General features: G+C 45.2%; 8 protein-coding genes across 8 annotated transcripts; 3 read left to right on the forward strand and 5 right to left on the reverse strand.

The window, feature by feature from the left end:
• Positions 1-307: 307 nt before the first annotated feature.
• Positions 308-2,012, forward strand: N7495_003393 (NADPH-adrenodoxin reductase; the record flags this gene model as incomplete). The annotated part of the gene is made up of 3 exons (XM_057206062.1): positions 308-595; positions 672-1,106; positions 1,164-2,012. The coding sequence occupies 3 exons, from the start codon at positions 308-310 to the stop codon at positions 2,010-2,012; spliced, it is 1,572 nt and encodes a 523-aa protein (XP_057066669.1).
• Positions 2,013-2,403: 391 nt separating this feature from the next.
• On the forward strand, positions 2,404-3,687 carry N7495_003394 (UDP-glucose:hexose-1-phosphate uridylyltransferase; the record flags this gene model as incomplete). Its single annotated transcript, XM_057206063.1, has 3 exons — positions 2,404-2,507; positions 2,579-2,763; positions 2,819-3,687. 3 exons carry the CDS (start codon positions 2,404-2,406, stop codon positions 3,685-3,687), a joined length of 1,158 nt encoding a protein of 385 aa, XP_057066670.1.
• A 291-nt stretch (positions 3,688-3,978) lies between these two features.
• N7495_003395 (Erg28 family protein) lies at positions 3,979-4,440 on the reverse strand (the record flags this gene model as incomplete). Its single annotated transcript, XM_057206064.1, has 2 exons — positions 3,979-4,326; positions 4,378-4,440. The coding sequence occupies 2 exons, from the start codon at positions 4,438-4,440 to the stop codon at positions 3,979-3,981; spliced, it is 411 nt and encodes a 136-aa protein (XP_057066671.1).
• Positions 4,441-6,539: 2,099 nt separating this feature from the next.
• N7495_003396 (putative MFS transporter) lies at positions 6,540-8,104 on the forward strand (the record flags this gene model as incomplete). The annotated part of the gene is made up of 4 exons (XM_057206065.1): positions 6,540-6,940; positions 6,996-7,457; positions 7,506-7,647; positions 7,706-8,104. 4 exons carry the CDS (start codon positions 6,540-6,542, stop codon positions 8,102-8,104), a joined length of 1,404 nt encoding a protein of 467 aa, XP_057066672.1.
• A 365-nt stretch (positions 8,105-8,469) lies between these two features.
• Positions 8,470-10,083, reverse strand: N7495_003397 (putative serine--tRNA ligase DIA4; the record flags this gene model as incomplete). The annotated part of the gene is made up of 1 exon (XM_057206066.1): positions 8,470-10,083. The coding sequence occupies one exon, from the start codon at positions 10,081-10,083 to the stop codon at positions 8,470-8,472; it is 1,614 nt and encodes a 537-aa protein (XP_057066673.1).
• A 332-nt stretch (positions 10,084-10,415) lies between these two features.
• On the reverse strand, positions 10,416-11,862 carry N7495_003398 (cytochrome P450; the record flags this gene model as incomplete). The annotated part of the gene is made up of 3 exons (XM_057206067.1): positions 10,416-10,569; positions 10,634-10,800; positions 10,861-11,862. The coding sequence occupies 3 exons, from the start codon at positions 11,860-11,862 to the stop codon at positions 10,416-10,418; spliced, it is 1,323 nt and encodes a 440-aa protein (XP_057066674.1).
• A 2,036-nt stretch (positions 11,863-13,898) lies between these two features.
• N7495_003399 (uncharacterized protein) lies at positions 13,899-15,505 on the reverse strand (the record flags this gene model as incomplete). The annotated part of the gene is made up of 5 exons (XM_057206068.1): positions 13,899-14,336; positions 14,388-14,779; positions 14,830-15,021; positions 15,072-15,333; positions 15,389-15,505. The coding sequence occupies 5 exons, from the start codon at positions 15,503-15,505 to the stop codon at positions 13,899-13,901; spliced, it is 1,401 nt and encodes a 466-aa protein (XP_057066675.1).
• Positions 15,506-17,638: 2,133 nt separating this feature from the next.
• On the reverse strand, positions 17,639-18,829 carry N7495_003400 (alpha/beta-hydrolase; the record flags this gene model as incomplete). The annotated part of the gene is made up of 2 exons (XM_057206069.1): positions 17,639-17,915; positions 17,976-18,829. The coding sequence occupies 2 exons, from the start codon at positions 18,827-18,829 to the stop codon at positions 17,639-17,641; spliced, it is 1,131 nt and encodes a 376-aa protein (XP_057066676.1).
• Positions 18,830-19,931: the final 1,102 nt, after the last annotated feature.

A 19,931-nucleotide genomic window follows, 5' to 3' on the forward strand; every position in this document is an offset into this window, starting at 1 on the left:
GGAGTCTTTTCCAACGCTATACTCATCGAGGGGGCTTTTCTGGCTGCCTGATTCACTCACTCTTCTCTAATTGCGCGCAAATTGTTACGGCCTATCTGTAATACTTCAAACTTCCCTCTCCTGCGTCTGCCGAGCTCTCCGCGACACGTACTCACGTGACCTAATATCGCTCATCGTCTTTTTTAGATCAACGCTGTCAAGCAAATTCAGTCTTAATTGGCATAAAACTGGTTTGGTTCTTCAAGGATCACCTTAAATCGGACATATCCTGAGGTTTGTTCTCAGCGAATTCACGAGTAACAACACAATGCTCGAACGAACCATTGTATGCTCCAAGAACATGCATCTGGTTCGCCCGGCTCTTCGGACGAAGACCATGAAGCCATACTTATTAAAGCAGCGTCTACAAAGTACTGTTGTTTCGAGTGGCCGACCCGTTAGAATTGCTATTGTGGGGTCTGGACCCGCTGGCTTCTATGCAGCTGCACGCCTTCTGAGCAAACAGCAAGATGCCATTGTGGATATGTATGAGAAGCTTCCAGTCCCATTTGGATTGGCTCGATACGGAGTAGCTCCAGATCATCCAGAGGTGAAGGTATGTACTTTATAGATCTGAACATTGATGAATATTACCCAAGTAGTATCTAGACATTTAACATCCTTTCTATCAGAATTGTGAAGATAAATTCAATGAGGTTGCCTCATCTCCGCGCTTCAACTTTATTGGTAATGTTGATATTGGAAGTGACCTTCCTCTTGCTGCACTCAAGCCTCATTATGATGCCATTCTTTTCTCATATGGAGCGTCCAAGGACAAGGAGCTTGGCATTCCGGGAGAAAAAGCCCTTAAAAGTGTGCATTCAGCTCGTGCTTTCGTGGGTTGGTATAACGGCCTCCCTGAGCACCGCGATCTTGAGCCAGACTTGGTGAGCGGCGAAGATGCTGTCATTATTGGTCAGGGTAATGTGGCATTGGATGTTGCTCGGATTCTGCTCTCTGATGTAGATGCTCTCAGAAGTACGGACATCGCAGATCATGCACTGGAAACTTTGTCAAAGAGTCGAATCAAACGTGTGAGAGTTGTCGGTCGTCGGGGACCATTGCAGGTGAGTCGCAAAGTTGGAAAGTGATCAGATCACAATGCTCATATAACTGTTTACCAGGCTGCATTCACTATCAAGGAAGTCCGAGAGCTTCTCCAGCTACCTTCCGTCTCATTTGACCCAATATCCAAAGGCTTGCTTCCTCCAGAAGATATCGTCAATGGACTACCGCGGCCGCAGAAGCGACTCATGCAGCTTCTCGCGAAAGGCTCAGTGAATGATCCTCAAACTGCAAGCAAATCATGGTCGCTGGATTTTCTTCTCTCTCCGGAATCTCTCCACTGGTCTCCAATGCACCCCTACCACCTCACTCATACAAAGTTCCTCCGCAACGAGCTCGATCCCTCTGACCCTCACAGCCCCACTGCCAAAGTATCGCCAAAATTATTGTCCAGTGGCAAGAAGGCTTATGTCAATCTATCTTCCAGCATCTTCTTCCGTAGCGTCGGCTACAAATCCCTTCCCCTACCCGGGCTAGAGGATCTTGGAATTGAATTTGATTCCCAACGCGGTCTCATTCCCAATGATGGATTCGGCCGAGTGAACAAGAAGCTCCTGGATAACTCCTTAATATCCCACCTGCCCGGATTATATTGCGCTGGATGGGTCAAGCGAGGTCCAACTGGAGTCATTGCCTCGACCATGACGGATGCATTCACCACAGCGGATACCATTATTCAGGATCTCACAGCAGCTGGCACCTCCAAGTCATTAATCCATGCTCCAGGGCAGAGCAGTGGTCTCGGTTGGGACGGAGTCAAGTCCGAAGCAGAAAGCTGCGGTCTTCGAACAACTTCCTGGCAAGACTGGCAACGCATCGATGCCTTAGAGCGCGAACGAGGCCAGAAAAATGGCAAGGTCCGGAGTAAATTTGGGCGTGTAGAAGAAATGCTTGACGCTCTGAATTGATTGATGTATAGAATTGATTCACTCCAGCGTTTTAACCATCTGTGGTCCCATTCCAGTCCAAACGGCCATACCATGAGGTTTCCATATCATAGCACTGCTCCCCTCGTTATCGATAATCAGATGGTTTAGTACCATCAACAAGTATAGGACTTGACGCAGATTTGTATGGAATAATTGGCCCATAATTTTCCATCTCGTTATCCCCACTTGTGCCTTAATTCAACCCCGGTTCTGCAGGGTTCGGCCCCGATCATTACTTGACGGGTTCACCGAGTGGCATGTAACACCCCGCGTCTCCACACCGTTTCCGTCCCACTCAAGGCGGGGGACTTCTTTTCTTCAACATATTTTTCTTCTTTCAGGCTCATATCATATCAAGGAACATTTCTTCATGGCGGACGAGAACGTTCTTAACGATATCTCCCATCGGAGATACAACCCTCTACGCGGGTCTTACATTCTAGTCTCTCCGCACCGAACTAAGCGGCCCTGGCAGTGAGTTTATACGTGACATGCCACTACTTAGGCACATGACATTAGACATGTCTCTGACAGCAAATTTCAAGAGGACAACAAGAAAGCCCTTCCAAAACCACACTGCCATCCTATGATCCTGCCTGTTATCTATGCCCTGGAAACCAGCGTGCGCAGGGTGACGTCAACCCCAAGTATGACAGCACTTTTGTTTTTGTCAATGACTACAGCGCTGTAAAGGAGGAGCAAGCAGCCTATGATCCCAGCAACCAGGATGGTATGTTGCGCATACCTTTTTTTCAGTCTCTAATCACCATACTCATGATTACCAGATCTCGAGTCCAAATTTCTCCAGGCTGAGCCTGTGACTGGCAAATGCTACGTCCTCACTTTCTCGGCCTCACACAATCTGACCCTGGCTGATCTCTCTCCCATCGAGATTGTGCCTGTCATAAATGCCTGGACTGAAATTTACACTGCTCACCTCGCGCCTACTTCCCCGCTTGCCCAGGTTTCTCCACCCACGACCATCCAGCCCGTCTCACACAACACCCCCATCACCAAGCCTAAGGAACAGTACCGCTACATGCAAATCTTTGAGAACAAGGGTGCAGCTATGGGTTGCTCAAACCCCCATCCCCACGGCCAAGTGTGGACCACCAGCAATCTACCCGAGGAGCCTGCCGCAGAGATGGAGCAATTACGCAAGTACCGCAAGGAAAATAATGGTTCGCATTTGCTGGAGGAATATGCTGCGCTCGAGAGCCGCAAGCAAGAACGTGTCGTCTTTGAGAACGAGGGATTCGTGGTTGTCTGCCCCTGGTGGGCTACCTGGCCTTTTGAGACTATGATTATCAGCCGCACGCACAAGCGTGCATTGGTTGACCTGAGTGAGGCTGATAAGACTCTTCTCGCTGAGGCTATTGCGGAGACTACTCGCCGGTATGATAACCTGTTCGAGACTCATTTCCCTTATAGCATGGGTATTCACCAAGCTCCGCTTGATGGTACTGCTGAGGAAATTGAGGCTTCTTACCTGCATTTGCACTTCTACCCTCCGCTGCTGCGCAGTGCAACTGTTCGGAAGTTCTTGGTTGGCTTTGAGCTTCTGGCTGAGCCTCAGCGTGATATCACGCCCGAGCAGGCTGCTGCCCGGCTACGCGACTGTGGCGGCGAGCTGTATCGGAGGAAGTTGGATTGAGGCAGTTCAATTTCAATCGATGTAGTGAGAAAGAATTATTAGTTAACCTAATTTCTAGACATCGGAATATTTGTAGGATTAAAATTGTGTATTACAAAGTTATTTCGTTTTGTTGCTGAAGAATTGAAATGTTTTCAGCAGCATTATTCATAGCCGTGACTCGTGTCCAAATCTATTTCGTATTTGATGAAGAGTGGGATGACCATTTCCACGATAACTCCAATATGAGATACGGAAGAAGAATTCATCCTGCCGGTTGTATTCCGGACATCACCCTATTTCTCTAATCGCTTAAGCTCCAAGGTAGAACTCGCGCTGTGTGAGCATCCAAGCCACGGACGATGAAGCGACGATCAAAGGACTCAAGAAGCGACCCTTCAACACGGCATTTCCAAAGATGAGCTCGCCGGTGAAGTGCGCAAGCGCAATGGCATAGGTCCAGATAGCGAGGTTGTAGGCGATGGGCGAGTCAATGTTGTAAGCGGCAGTCATGCGAATGACGGCGGACAGGAAAGTCCAGGTGCCGAACACGCGACCGGGGAGTGCTCCAACAGCCAAAGCACCGTTTGTATAGAGCTTGGAAGTATAATCGGGGGAGACGTATGACTGCACACTGTTGACTGCGGAGACAACGGAAACCTGGGACGATTAGCGCAGAACTGCCTTCCCTGTAGCCAGGAAGAATCGTACGAATAGAAGCCACTTGGGCAGCAGGCCCTCAGAAGGAGGAAGATAGGAAAGCAATTGATCCATTTTTGTGAGAATTTGAGATTGGTGTGGAGAATAAGTAAAGAAGTGAGTTGTGAGTGAGGTGAAGTTCATTAAGCTAAAGAGGCAGAACTTAGGTTTGGCGGTGATAGACCTTTCCCCAACAACCCCCTATCCACACTCCATATCAGGCCATAATTATCTTGTAATTAAATCTTTTGATAGCTGAATAAGTAGAATTTATACTCTTCATTATTTCATCAAGTTTTCAAGTTTCCTCGATCCTTTCTATGCTGGCTTCAGATTGATATTGTGACTTGTCACATCAGTTATTATTAGCTCTATAAACTTACCATTGACCCGCTCCACTGCTTCTAAGGCCGGAATTGATCTCTACCCACTTCAACGCGTTGTCCCACAAACTCAGGCAGCGAAGTGAATCAGACCACGATACCACGCTAGCTCCAACAGCTTCCATGGCTTCCACATACATCATCCACATCGACCAGCTCGAAATGTTTGGGGCTTGGTCTATAGCTAGTCTTGCATTGCTAGTGGCTGTGGAATGTGATGCCTGTCCTCAGAAAGTACACAGGACACCCCAAAGCTTATATATAGTCGTGGATCGTGTAAACGGCGAGGCATAGTTAACTGGTGATATAGGCAGAAAATGGTATCTAGTGAACCTTGTGTGAGATCTAAAAGTCCCGTTCAAGCTTTCCACTGGTAACTTATTAATCTTATGAGCCGATGACCAAGCTTGGTTAGTGGGGAGTAACTTATATAGGATATATAATAAGGACTCTCTGAAGAGACGCGGTCGGTCTAATATAGTGAGACCTCTTTAGGTAACACGAAAGGTCTTCGCTCTTGCGGGGTGTGGTGTATAATGATAGCCATTACGAGAGTTAACTAGTATGGAAGATCTACCTAGAAACAGTAGATTATCTGCCCCGGTAAAAACTATCAAGAGACTGTTTATATTGCCAAAGAGAACAAAATCGCATGTCGGTGTACTAAGAGTCTGGAATCAATTAACTCACTCTCACCTCGGGCCTACTACCAGTGCGTGGTGAAGACGTTGGGTCCTAGGAACATAAAAACCAAAGCTTACCGAGACGCTTCGGACGAATACGTCTTACCACCACCGAATGAAAAGAGAACGAGACAGGAGGAGGATGATGCTATGAAGGGGAGAAGGAAAACAAAGGAATTGGGTCGCTGAAAGCAATTCTCGGGATATATTACATTGAGGCGTGATGATTTAAAGTGGAATTTCAATTTACGATGGCATGACGCCATATTTCCTTTGTATCTAATGTATTGACGTTCTGGCGCTCGGAATGCTCTTATTTCCGCCAGAGGAAACGCCTGCATAGGTATACGCTACTAGCTAGGCTACATTGGGTTAATAAAGTATTGATTAATTAACTGACCAGTATCTCGAACTGTGAAGCGGTGTCGTCCTAGTTGGCCTGCCTGTGATGTATGCTTTCAAAGCATAGGAACTGAGAGACACCTAGAGATAAGAGGTTTACCTTCGCCTCAATACTCTAGAAATCTCATTTGGTAAGTGGAAAACTGGGACTGTGTCCATGGAAGTAGGCCTGACAAAGTTGCTTAATGTCTTTGACCTGATTGTAAGATTGCATGGATATGATGGGTCGATATGGTCTCATGCTCGGCGCCCAGGTGGACATGGGAGAGCCTGCATAGAGTGACAGAAGCGGAGCATGTATTTAGACACTGGAAGTGATCATGGAAGCCCCTCTCCCGATGACAATATAGAAAATGGAAAACAACGTCTTAAAAATAGTGTGGTAGGTGTGAATCTAAACATATCCATGACCAAAATGCATTGATGGGACACACATCTGGATACTACAAAATAAGCATAGAAATTGATAGAATCTTGACAGATTGCAACAAATCCATCGTCCACAAGTAGTCTTTTCCAAAGCATCATTCGAGAGATCATTAGCATCATCTTCGGCTTCCCGGTATCCAACGGTATGACCCCTTCGGATAAGCTAATCTGAATAGGAAGCCCGAACTTAAAACCTCGGAGTTAAAAAGGACAAGGCTACAACTCCGACAACATCTTTTCCTTCCTTTCCATATATCTAGGTATTCTTCATTACAAAATGGAAGGAGGAAATAGTACGTCGCGCCCCTTACGCTACATCAAAAATGTGCTTCATGAAATTGGTCTCGTCGCAATGTGGAAGTCGACGCGCGACGTCAAGTTCCTCTGTGCCCAGCGCTTCGTCCGCTTATTCGCATATGGTGGCTCGACTCTGATCCTAGTGTCATACCTATCTGCCCTAGGGATCCCTGACGATAAAATTGGATTCTTCATGACCCTTACTCTGATCGGGGATGTTGTCATTAGCTTCTTCCTTACTCTTTTTGCCGATGCCATGGGTCGCAAGGCCGTGCTATGTCTTGGATCGATTCTAATGGCTGGAAGTGGTGTCATTTTTGCTACATTTAGCAATTATTGGGTGCTATTGGGTGCTGCTGTCCTCGGTGTTATCAGTCCGAGGTACTCCTTCTGATTTTCTTTTGGAAGACGATTGTTTGTATTGACCTTTTTGTAGTGGAAATGAAATTGGACCTTTCCGTGCCGTGGAAGAGTCTACTTTGGCTCATCTCACTCCCCATGAGAGTTTACCAGATGTTTTTGCATGGTATTCGCTCGTTGGTACTGCTGGAACTGCACTGGGTCAGCTTATCTGCGGCTGGGTCATCACCTCTCTCCGGGAGTTGCATGGATGGAAGTTTATTTCTTCCTGTCGAGTGGTTTTCTTTGTATATGCCGCTGTTGGTGTTATCAAATTAGCCTTGACCCTGACACTGACCCAGAATGTCGAGTCGAATTCTTCATCGGAATCGCAGAATGGTGAGACTCGTCCCCTGCTAGCTGAGCCTAATCCAACCGAGGATGAATCTCCCAAGAAGAAATCTATCTGGTCGTCTGCAGAGACTGGTATGTGGTCTCTTATCATCCGTCTGTTCATTCTGTTCGGTCTAGATGCATTTGCCTCTGGATTGGCCTCCTTGTAAGTGTTCCTTTCTTTGGACATGTATAAAATTACTAATGGCATCAGGTCCTGGATGGCATACTACTTCCATCTCAAGTTTGATTTGCTCGAGGGCGAGCTAGGTACTATATTTTTCGTCTGCAGCACCATTTCAGCGGCTTCTATGCTTGTCGCATCCTCAATCGCAAAGCGATTTGGTAATGTGAAGGTAGGCCATTTCTCTTCACGCGGTTCATAAAGGTCTTTTTCTTAATCTTTCCACATAGACTATGGTTTTCACACATTTACCCTCGACAATTTGCCTGGCTCTCATTTCTGTCCCTAATAGCCTACCTCTGGCCTTAACGTTCCTTATTCTCCGTGCCTGCACCTCAAGCATGGATGTGGCACCTCGCTCGGCCTTCCTTGCTATGGTTCTACCGGCAGATAAGCGAACTGCCATTATGGGTGCAGTCAATGTTGTCAAGACCACCGCAACAAGTATGGGCCCTCTTCTTACCGGTATTCTATCTCGCAATGGTATTTTCGGCGTCTCCTTCATCATTGCTGGTGGTTTGAAGATCATCTACGATCTTGGCATGCTGTTCACATTTGGCGGCATTGAAGCCAAGCAGCGCAAGCAGGCTGCTGCGACTTCTCGAGACAATGATGATGAAGCGAATTAATCCCAATGCATTGTGTCAGGGATTGAAGTTTCTGTTTAGTGCCTTGCTTTCGAGTCAGTAAATCGATGCTCTCTCTATCAGATGAGTTAGATTTTGAAGAGTTTGCTTGTGAGCAGCAATGAAGGTATGTGAATATGCCCCTTTAGAGACGCGGTAAACGTCATATTTCTTTCAAGAATACTAGAATAGTTGCAAACTTTGAATGATATTATATGATACTACTACCTCACATCCTACCTAAGTAGGCGCTTAGAGGCGACAGTCAACTAAATCATGAGTAAGCTCAGTAGTCGGGTTTCAAAAATATCTGTCTACCCACACTTGCGGATATATATCACATTAATATACACAATTAAAGAAGACTCTTAGCGTTTTCCGCCAATCGTCTCCATCCCATCCATCCAAGGCCGCAAAACCTCCGGCACGATCACCACGCCACGCTCGGCATCCCACCCATTTTCCAAGATGGCAGCCAGGACACGTGGGACGGCCATTGCTGTGCCATTGACAGTATGGGGGAATCGAGAGTCCTTGGCAGAACCACCACGAACACGGGTCCCCAGGCGTCGGCTTTGATAGTCAGTGCAAATGGAGGCGGAGGTTACCTCGCCCCAAGCAGACTCGAGCTTTTCAGCTGCTGGGTCCACAGCGTTTGAAGTAGACTCAGGACGGAATCTGGAAGGGAAAAGTGCCTCGATATCACGTTTGCGACTCGCGCTTGCTCCTAGATCCGTACTCGACATCTCTAGAACCCGACAAGGGAGGTGGAGCGAAGTTAGAATCTCGGTTTGAATATCCATGAGTTCTGCGAAAAGGTCCTTCGAGTTAGTAGTCTCGGAAGATGGGTCGAGGTTATCCGTCCAGCCGAACATTTCGACTTTTGTGAATTCATGAACACGGTAAAGACCCTTAGTATCCACACCACGGGAACCCGCCTCTGCACGGTAGCATCGACTAGCACCGACCATCTTGAGAGGGAGATCGGCAGCGTCGATGTCGCGACCGGCATACATTGCGGCAAGGGGGATTTCGGCGGTAGCGGTCAAGGAACGAGGCGGTTTGCTTTCGCGGTCTCGTTCGCTCTGCTCGATTGACCAGATCTGGCGTTCATTATTCTGGTCGCGAGGTTGAAATCCGCAAGCCTCGGCAATGTATGAGTAAACGACCGATGGCGGCGTGACCATCTTCCAGCTACGGCGTCGTGCTACGCCCAGCGCATACTGGACCAATGCTTGCTCCAGCATCGCGCCCTCGTTTATCAGGAAATACCAGCCCCATCCTGTTGTCGTGGCTGAGCTTGTGAAGTCGAGGAGGCCTAGTTCTGTGCCAATAGTGACATGCGAACGTGTCTGAAGCTCTGCGGAAGAGAGGCGCGTCCATGACGGAGGCGCCAGGGGATCAAAATTGATGTAATTGATCAAACGTGGGTTGTCGCCGACGGGGGTCTCGGAGGACGATAGGTTCGGAAGAGCAAGGGCCAGCTGATTGATTTCTTCTGTGCAAGCAGCCTTGCGAAGGGACTTGGCCGAAGACTCATCCTTGAGCCTCTGCGCTTCCATTCTCAACCTTCCAAGTTCCCGATCTGAGTTTTGACCTTCTTGTTCATCGTTTTGTATATTGTGTCGGGCCGCAATGGTCAGTTTTGCAATCGTTTGCTCTAGGTGCTTGATCTTGGATCGCGGCGCCCTTAGATCGCGATCGAGCTGGCGCACTTCCTCAGACAAGGCATCTATTTGTGACGGATAGCCAGAATTCCCGGCATAATTTCGTTCAATACAGTTTTGTGAGTAGCGATCAAGATTCTGGCGGATGTGTTTGACGTCCGGGGTGGCCTTCGGAGCTGTCGCAGGTCGTACCACCTGCTGGCTTCGTCGGTTGGAGGAGAGGGTGAAGGAGCGGCGTAATAATAGTTGTCTCACATCATTTTTAGACGATAATCTGCAACTGACGCAGAGGTATGGGGAAGGAGAGGGTGCCATGGTGGTAAGGTTGAGAAAAGAAATGTTTGGAGAATGCGAAGGAGTGGATCATCCGCTCCCACAGTCCAAGTGTATCAGAACTGAGTATTAGTATATGGATCATGTTTATATACAAAAAATACTAGGATTACTATGCATTGGCCGACAAAATTGGATAATACTGAGAGTTTTCTTGTATATCATCCTTCGAGTTAGTTAACTGCTAGATAAATAATAAATACGTCTGTTGACAAATTAAGCATAAATGATTACATAATAGGCAGAAAATGAAGTTCAAGGCGGTCACACTGGCGACGTCAGATCCTCTTGGCCAACATCATCCCAACATTAGTCTAAATCCTTGGAATCAACTTGAGCTCCAGGGGTGGCTTGTCCCAAAGTATGCCACCATCGTGGTTCATCCAATCAACATCAGGCTGATCCAATTGCATATCGAAGTTGTAGACCATGCAGGCAAGAATGATGCGCATTTCCACGTAAGCAAGACTAGACGCAGGAATTAGTTAGTAACTACGGAATGATTCTAGGTCATCAGAGGCAGAAAACATACTTGCGACCAATGCAGTTTCTCGGTCCGAAGCTGAATGGCTGCAGCGCTTCTTTGTTGTCATGTTCGAAACGAGCATCGTTAAGATGGCGCTCAGGGATAAAGCTTTCTGGGTACTTGAAGTTCTTTGCTGAATAATATGTGGCCAAGTGAGGGACTGAGACGACGGTCTATAGTAATTCAATATGTGGTTAGCCTGGGCAAGGATCAGAACTCAGGAGAATACTTACGCCGCCTGGCACCCAGTGTCCTGCAATAATGTCACCCTGGGCATCGACAATACGAGGGAGTCCACTGGGTACTGGTGGATACATTCTCAGGGTTTCCGTCAACACGGCCTGGAGATATGGTAGCTGGTTGCAGGTATCAAAGGTGATCTCATCCTCTGCGTGAATGGCTGTCCGAACTTCATCCTGAAGCTTGGCCAAAACTTGAGGGTTTTTGAGCAGAAGATAAGTTACGCCGGCGAGAAGGGTGGCTGTTGTTTCAGAGCCAGCTATGATCAAAGCACTCGCATTCGTGATCAGTTCTTCAAAACTAAACCCTTTCTCTGATCCATTTTGTTTGAGGATGTTTCCAAAAAAGTCTGGTCTTTCATTCGACTTTTGTAGTCGGGCTTTGACCTTCTCTTCTGTTAAACGGTAGTGCGCGTTCTTTTGCTCAATCACCTTCTTCGGCGTGATAAGTGGAAGGACGAACTTCCAGCCTGGGAGCCGGCGAGCGATGTTTGCATAAGCACCTACTTTCATCCAGCCAATCACCATAAGAACCCATTGATGATAGTTGGAGTTTCTCAGGCAATCGAACGGTTCACCGAAGGCTAAATCTCCAATGATATCAAAAGTGATAAAGTTGTACCACTTGACCATATCAACTGTCTTGTTACCACCTTCCGAAACTTCTCTCAAACGTTGTATGAAGAGATCAATATAGCCTTTAATGATATGCTCTTGTCCACGCAGCGAGCTGTCAGAGAAAGCATGTGATAGTAACCGACGGAAGCGCGAGTGATCAGCATCACTGGACTGGATGATGTTGGGGGCACCATTTGCGGTGGGTGTGTAAAATCGCAGATCCTTTTTCTTTTGACTATGACCAGTACGAGTGCCATAAATTGCCTTCCATGCGTCACTGTTGATGAAAGACAGTTCGTCCGGTGCAATGCGCACTACCTCGCCGTATTTCTCGTGCAGGGCCCGTAAATCATGAGGAGCACGACCTGATATGATCATTCGTGCATAACCTAATCTTGTCGCTGCCATAGACCTAGGGCCAGGATATTTGGCTAGGGGGTGGAAGTAGAGATTGTAGATAATCAGACCTATGAAATAAACAGCACCCTAGGATATTGGAATTTAGTATGGACATCATTTAATTCAACACATGGTCACTGAAATAAGACTTCAATTTCCATTGAAAACTACCTAATTTATCACTCACAATAAATAGTGTCACAACAGGTAGAGCAATCACTGGATGCAGAGACAACATCCTGCTATCGGAAAAGCCTGAAGCATGGGTGATCGCCATGATTCAGATTTTGTATCACAATGCAGATGCAAAGATATCCGAAAGGAATTTTTGATGAATCCCAGATATTATCATGTAAAATCCTTTTCTTATAGACGAACACATCATTATCCGAAGTGCTCCACCAAGCCATGGAGCCATACTTAGTCTACTGGATAATTAAGCGACACTCAGATAACTAAGCAGTTGACGTGATTAGCGAGGTCTGAGATATGAATAACCTCCACCTTATACACCAGGTGAGTTGGCATAAATGATTCATAGCCACTTGCTCAGAGACCTCGTGTTACGGTTTATGACTGTTGACACCTATTCTGATGTGATACTTCCCTGTCATAATCTGCTGTAGTCATGCAACTTGCAAAGCCCTTTGGCTTACATCCTCGTTGTTCATATTGTGTAACTGTAGCCCCTGAATGATGACAGAGCATGACAGCGGCTGCCCGTGCACTAAGAGCACACTAGCTCGCTGCAGATTTTATTGGTGGCTTTTGGAGGCTTCTACAAGCTTTTTCATGTTAGATTCAAAATATTTCTTGACTTACGGGTCGGCCGCTTCAAGGAATAGGTCAAATCGAAGAGAATACTTTACACTAATATGCTCTTTCAAGGTAACTTGTACACTCAATATGGCATTAGATCAGTCATGCAATGGGGTTGTTTATGCAGGATTCAATCCTTCCTGCCCCTCATCTAATGCGGGGTCCACAATTATCTCTTTACAGTTTAGGCAGAATTACCTGGGCGTAAAATCCTGAAAGCTTCTGTTGATCATCGGTGACAGAATCAATCTTACATTATAAAGGAATCTAAATATTTTCTCCCGTTTTTGCCAGTTACGCATAGCTCAATAATTCTTAGTGGAATCTCGGTCATGAGAACAATCTTGGAAAATATTTCTGCCGCCCTTAAACACCCTGCAGGCGTATGTAAAGCTGAAATAATGACGATTGTCGTTAGTATACAACTCCGTACCTACTGAGGTAGAGAAAAAAAAAGAGACAAGCTCCACACCGCTCATATAAAAGGGTCATTGCCCTCTAACTAGTTAAAACATTCAGTTTAAGTAATAAATACCTTTCCTCATTGTTTAAGCTAAGTCTCAATATCAGGTTAGACTTACAGTCCAAGCCACATAGAATCAACCTTGGAAGCGTGCCGCATTTGATTGATTCAAGCACTTAGTATTGAGAGATAAAGCCCGGGATCCCGGGTTCTACCTGTACTGATCACCTCCAATACTCTATATTAGACAGTCCTAGGCAGCTTTCCTTCAACTTTTTCTTTCCTTTTCACTTGTTGTGCGATATAGTGAGAAACATATTCCCCGCCATTTTTCTGATCCCAAGTAAATTCTTGTATAGAAATCTTACTTTTACGAGACAGGTTCCCTATTTTCTGTGTTTTCTTAGATCAGTAATAGGAGTTCCTGACTTGTTAGCTTGGCGCTGCAGGTCAGCCACTACTCCACTTACTTTTTTTTCTTATTACAGTAGGTAGAACGGAAGAAGAAAGATAAGAACTTAGAACCCGTAAATTAGGAGATGGGAGCGGTACCCTTGAGCAAGCTCTCTAAGGTCTACATTGTAATATTGGTAATTGCTCCTTTGTAATGGGTTACTACCTTGTTTTAGCTGTCGCCGCTGTCAAGCACTCAGTGTCACGTGGTGCCCAGGTAGCTTATATGAAAGTATAAATTGATTTCCATTCTATGGCCTCTATAATGCTATTTATTCTATTAACTGCTTTTAATGTCTCTCAGTATCTTAGGAGCCGGAGTTATCGGCACAGGACCAAGCAGATGACCCCCATTCTTTTTATAATCATCCATGATACTCACAATAGACCCATAAGTTCCTCCAATCATGAGGAATGTTCCAGCGATGATGATGAAGCCGCACCAGGCGACCATGAGCATCCATCTGGCTGACCGCTTCTGAGACCAGTTATCATAGAGCCACATGCCTGCCATGGGTTGGAAACACAACGGAGTGCCGAATAGGGCTCCGACCAGGGAAACCAAGTCGCTGAACACGGGAATCGCACTAGCAATAATATATGCCACAAGGGAAACACCAATAGTGCAGCTGAGCCACACAACCCAGTGAGTGATGGTGTTTGCACCAAGGTGCCTGGAGTTACCCATAGCTCGGATGAAAATATACTTTGCGGATAACTTCGAGGTAGTTAGTTCAAGCTCTAGTAGGAAGGAAAAAGGTATACTTACGTGGACAAAGAGCATTGTACTGACGAGCAATCCAGGGATACCGAATCCGTAAGCTACCTTCTTCATAACGCGACCGCCTGATCCAAGGGCAGGTGAAGACACGTATGATCCGCAGTAATAGTAAACCACAATGCCGACGACAAGATAGAATAGAGTCACAGTGGTCTGGCAGAGGACGAGAGCTCGGCCATAGTGGCGGGGCTCGCGCATCTCCGAAACAATCGAGAAGAAAGCTGGTGTGCCGGCATAGGCAAAAACCATAGTCGACAAACCAGTCGCGGCCTCACTGAATGAAGGACTTTTAACAATTTCATAGTCGGATTTCCAGACCCCAGTCTGTGGTGCACCTGCTGGACGATCTTGAACACCGACTGCGATAGTAACACTCATAACTATGATTATTAGACGCTAGTTCGATATTACCAGGGGTAGTCCAACTTACTTGCGGTGAGGATACAAAATAAACCGACCCAGGCAAGCCATGAAATACGACCAAGAGTCTGAATGCTGGATAAAATAGCCGCACAAACAAAAGAGACGGCTACCCAGACTGCAGTGCAGGTAATGTGGTCGGAAACAGCATTCAAGCCAATTGAAAGCCCTAGCATGCCAGATCCGGCACAAAAAGTCCACCCTATTATGAGTCAGAAGAGAGCGAAAACTTTATCTATGAGATGGACTCACAGAGAACAAAAGCTGCACCAAGAATAGCCTTTCCAGTGCGACCCAGGAGCATACCTCCAACATCGTCAATTCCGTAGACTTCACGATGGCGAAGCTTAAAAACACCGATGATATAGTCGGACCATGTTGTGATGGCGGCGATGGCACATAAACATATAACACCTGGAACAATGCCAATGGCATCAAAAGCACTAGGAATTGAAAGAACACCAAGTCCACATTGAGTTTTCATCATCAGAACAGCCGTGCCCTTCCATCCTACCTATAAGAGAGTTAGTTGAGAGGGACTATTATAGACCAGATCATGACAGACATACACTACGGTAATTGGGGCCCTCGCCATTAATTTCACCAAAAACTTCATCGCGAGCGTTTGAGTCGCCTTCTAGGACAGGGCCTGAGATGTAATCATCTTCCTGCTTCTTTTCAGACATTTTTAGTCGTGAGGTCCACCCAAATAGAGGCAACATGTAAGGGTGGAAGACAGATGAAGAAGTAAGAAAGAGTCAAAGTAACTTTTTAGGCAGAGTTTTGGTTTCTGGCGGGTAAGCCAGGGCCACACAAGCAGTCCATGGATGTTTCGGCATTTCCTTTTTTGTATTTTGCTTTCCACTTTTTTTCTCCAAACCAAGGGGTTTGAAATGAAAATCTCGGAGATCGTATCCATAAACGGATATACAATTCTCTGCATTTAAACAGTATCATATTTTATATAGAGAACTACGAGCCGTAAAAAGTCAGTTTAACTGCATAAACAGATCTAGCGAGACAGTCGCTAAGTGCTCCTGGCGCCTTATTCGAAAGTTGCTAAGTGTAGATGAATGTACCTATTTACATTCGTAACCACGCCGAAGGATCTATGAAGGCAAAGTGGATTTGCTTGCCAATATTGATCCACAGCAGCCATGCAATAAATTGCGTCTAATGAAGAGCTTATCTTTATTTACGTGTAAGCATAACAAATTGATTGACAATGATACTTATGTAATATATGTGCAGAATTGTCGGGATGATGAAACGCGAGAGTTAATCTCGACTTGAACTTGTAGTTCTCTTCCTCTATTATTACGTTAACGTTTTGCCGTTAAGAAGATCCTTTGGTCGTCGTCGGCCGAGAGCCGCAGGTGTAAACTCAACCAGGGCGTACAGCCTAAACCTCCACTAGACCGTTTTAGGATAGGAAGACCCATATTTATTCTGAGTTAGCGAATCGGGATAACTTTCAGGGGAATCATTCTGAGTTTAATGATCCACAGTATTTTTCATCGAAGTATTTTAAAGTACTTCTTACGAGCAATTGACTTGAAATTTGGTCTTGGGAACTGACAACCCAACTTAGCAGACGCTTCCAGATGGATGTATTTCATTGAATTACACAACCTGAGCGGAATAAGCTCATTCTATACATGTTCTATGCATATTTGAGCTACCCGAATATTAACCGACGCAAATATGAATACTCGATACTTTCATTTTCTACTCAATTGCCATTGATGTGGGACCTGTGATACTGACGTAAGAATACCAAAATCAGAGAAGAAAAATGCTCAACTACGCAGATCCTGAATATGTATGAACGTGACCCCGGGATTGTAGGGATCTGAAACATCACGGATTAGGTGCGGAGCCCTGGAGTAGATAATCTCCAGTTTCCACCAGCTACTTTTGGTTTCCCCATACTATATATCAAATACTATAGGAATTACTTCTAAAGTTATCCAATCATCAAGATGCAGTGGACGCGGGCTGCGATAGTTAATTAAAAATCACCTCTTCGCGAATAAGGACTTGATTATTGCCACCGGGGAAAACCCAAAACAGATTAAAATTTGTGATTACCCCCGGCTGATCTTGAGATAACCGCGCTTACCTATGTACGAGAGGTGTTTCTAATTTAATTGACACATACCCGTTACTCATGAGAATAAAAGACTGAATAAGCTGTGAAGCTGGCGAAGATCTTACCGGTTAGCAACCGGCACCGGCCCGGCCTCTACATCTCATTTTAAATGTTGTATAGGGTAGTTAAAGCACTTTGGAACTCTCCAAAGTTACTTTCACTTTCAGTTACGAGAACGGAATACATCCGACACAAAATAGCCAGAGAATTTATGAACACCTCGTGGTTATCAATTCTCTGTCCATGATAGGTTCATTAGTGCATTGTGGATATTCCGCTTGTTAACAGCCGGTGGGCCGGGCCGGTAAGAACTTTGGAAGCCCTGGTTCAGAATGTCTATGACTTCTTGTAGATCTTTTCCACCAACTAATCAATGGCTTCCGATATGAGAAATTTACCTAGATAATCATAAATCGACGTTGGCCCTTGTGTTCATCTCCCCTGCTCCAGAAGTAGAGGCCAGAGTTTTATTAACCATATATGAGATTAGGATCTATGTACCAAAAAACGAACTCGTCTCCATAATTCTTACATATTGAGTTAAGAAACGGTTCGATCAAGAATAGAGATCACTAACAAGATATTCTCTCATATATCTTCCAGAGTTAAATACCTGTATATATATATTCATCTATGTTTTGGAGTAGTCTATCATCATGAATAATATTCAATCGAAGAGTGAGGCCCAATTGCCATGTATCCAAGATGTGATGATATGCTCGACCGCCTCCTTCTGGTCGGCTGGACACATATGTCCGGCATCTTCTACTGTTGCGAAAAGTAGTTTGTTCGTACCCTTTATCCTTCCGCCTTTTGTAAATTTTGTTTTGGAAAGAGCTGTATCTGTGGAGTTGTAATGCCAATCATGAAAGTCAGTAGCGCGATATTCAGCTTGACCAGACCAGGGAAGCGAGTCGTAGACACGGATTTGCCCTGGCGTATTTCTTTAATTACAATGAGTTAGTGTTGTCCAATTATGTTTGAGGATATTGGATTTAACTTACATTACAACATCAAGCTCTCCATTGAGAACGAGTGTGTCAATTCCCACAGTGTCGAGAAGATATATAACCTCACGTGTCGATGGGATATACATGTCTCCGCTCTCCATGAAAGCTTGCTCAATATCGTCATTCGACCAGCTAAATGTAAAATCCGGCATTCTAAGAAGGGATTTGACATGGGGGAGGTTAAGGTACACCGCTGGATCAGTCTCATCAGGTAGTTCACAAGGATGTTCTAGCGAGCATCCTTTTTTTACTATGGAAGAAGTCAGTCCAAGTAGTCTGCTACGAAGAACACGAGTTTTCTCACAGTGAAAAGGACTCCGACGACCAGCCGAAATCTCAGTATCGTATGCAAATTTCATTGTGTTATCGCAGATTTTGGCTGACTGTGTGCATATGTCTTTATCATAGGTCTCGAGGCAATCTCGACCAAGTCTTTCACATTCTGGGACAGCCTTCGCCATTTTCTCGCATGTAGACTGATTGAATATAGCCTGGGCTCCATGGCAGAGAAGGTCATAGTAGCCGGCTGCATATATCGCCGGGTCAATATACCCATCGACGTATATCACAGACCTGATTGTACCAGAAAACAGCACAGGGTTGTGATGTGGTCTCTCTGTCTCAATAAGCTGAACAAAATAAGGTACCCAGTGGCCTCCAAACGATTCTCCTGCAATATGGAGATCATTGGACTGAAGCGTAGGAAACGCATCCGTAAAAAAGACTTTCAGAAAACGGGCGAAATCAAGAGCAGCTTCATTTAATGTACCAGGGAGATATTGGTTATTCTTGACGGTTGAAAATCCCACTCCTGCAGGTTGACTGTCAAGGTGATTAATAACTTCCATTTAGAGAATTTTATGGAAACGAACTCAAGAAATATGACACTTGCGTTGTTTGTCCAGCTATAAGGGTTGAAGACCGTGGTCTGACTATCAGGTGAAAGAACACATGGTCCAAGTTCAGTGAATAAAGCAAGCATGGATGAGCCACCTGGCCCTCTGTTATCAATAGTTGTTATTTTTATATTCTTAAGTAATGTGTAGAGTCAAAGTTACATACCCTGTTAACCAGACGATGACTGGATCATTTACAGGATCATTTCTACTCTCGAAGAACCCTTATTTAAATTATCAACTTGATGTTATAATCAATAAAACATAAGTAGCTTACAGAAAAACAGGTTTTTCTCCGGAGTGACCTGTACTGAACCAGTCCACTGCCGTGAGCCAGCATCGCAGATAGAGTCATTCTGTTCATGTAGGTGGTGTGATGGAAAACCCGAGTTAGATAGAAGGTTTTGCGGAATAGATATTGCGGAGGTCAGATTCACCCAGCAAAGAAACGAAAGATACAGCTTGTTTGAAAATATGTGCATTATTATGTAGCTGTAACAGTATGAGTAGTGATTTTAGAAATCGGATTTTTAGGAAGAAAACAAGGGTTCCTGACTCGAGGAAAGTAACTAGTAATGATTTATAATCTGAATTCCATAATTAGCATTGCATGATACAGAGTAGATAAGAGGACTTAGGAAACTAGCCAACAACCAATACGGAGTACTCCGGAGTCCGTACTATCTGTTGCCCTGCCTCTTGTAGTCTGTCTTTTTTCGCACTAGCCACCACAATCAACATATTTCTTTTGAAAAAACATCTTCAAATTTGACCTAAACACCATAATCATAATGCCTAAGCTTGAAAAAGACAAAGAATCATATAGACTATTTGCCTTGAAACGCGAAAAAACTATGCTATTTTAGCGCGCTAATTAGCCGATCACGTAGCGTCCGACGACTGACAAAGTAACGGTGGAAAGTGGGACTGGGATGTCCGGTCGTGGAACCTACTTACCACTGATTAATTCCCACTTGAAAACCCGACTTTGAGTGGCCAAATGTTGTAGAAGTCATTATCAAGGCGATATGTAAGTAGCATTGAGGTTGCTGGG

The sequence above is a fragment of the Penicillium taxi genome, assembly GCF_028828555.1.
Source record: "Penicillium taxi strain IBT 34144 chromosome Unknown utg000002l_segment0_segment0, whole genome shotgun sequence".
In the NCBI taxonomy this organism is placed as follows: Eukaryota; Fungi; Ascomycota; class Eurotiomycetes; order Eurotiales; family Aspergillaceae; genus Penicillium; species Penicillium taxi.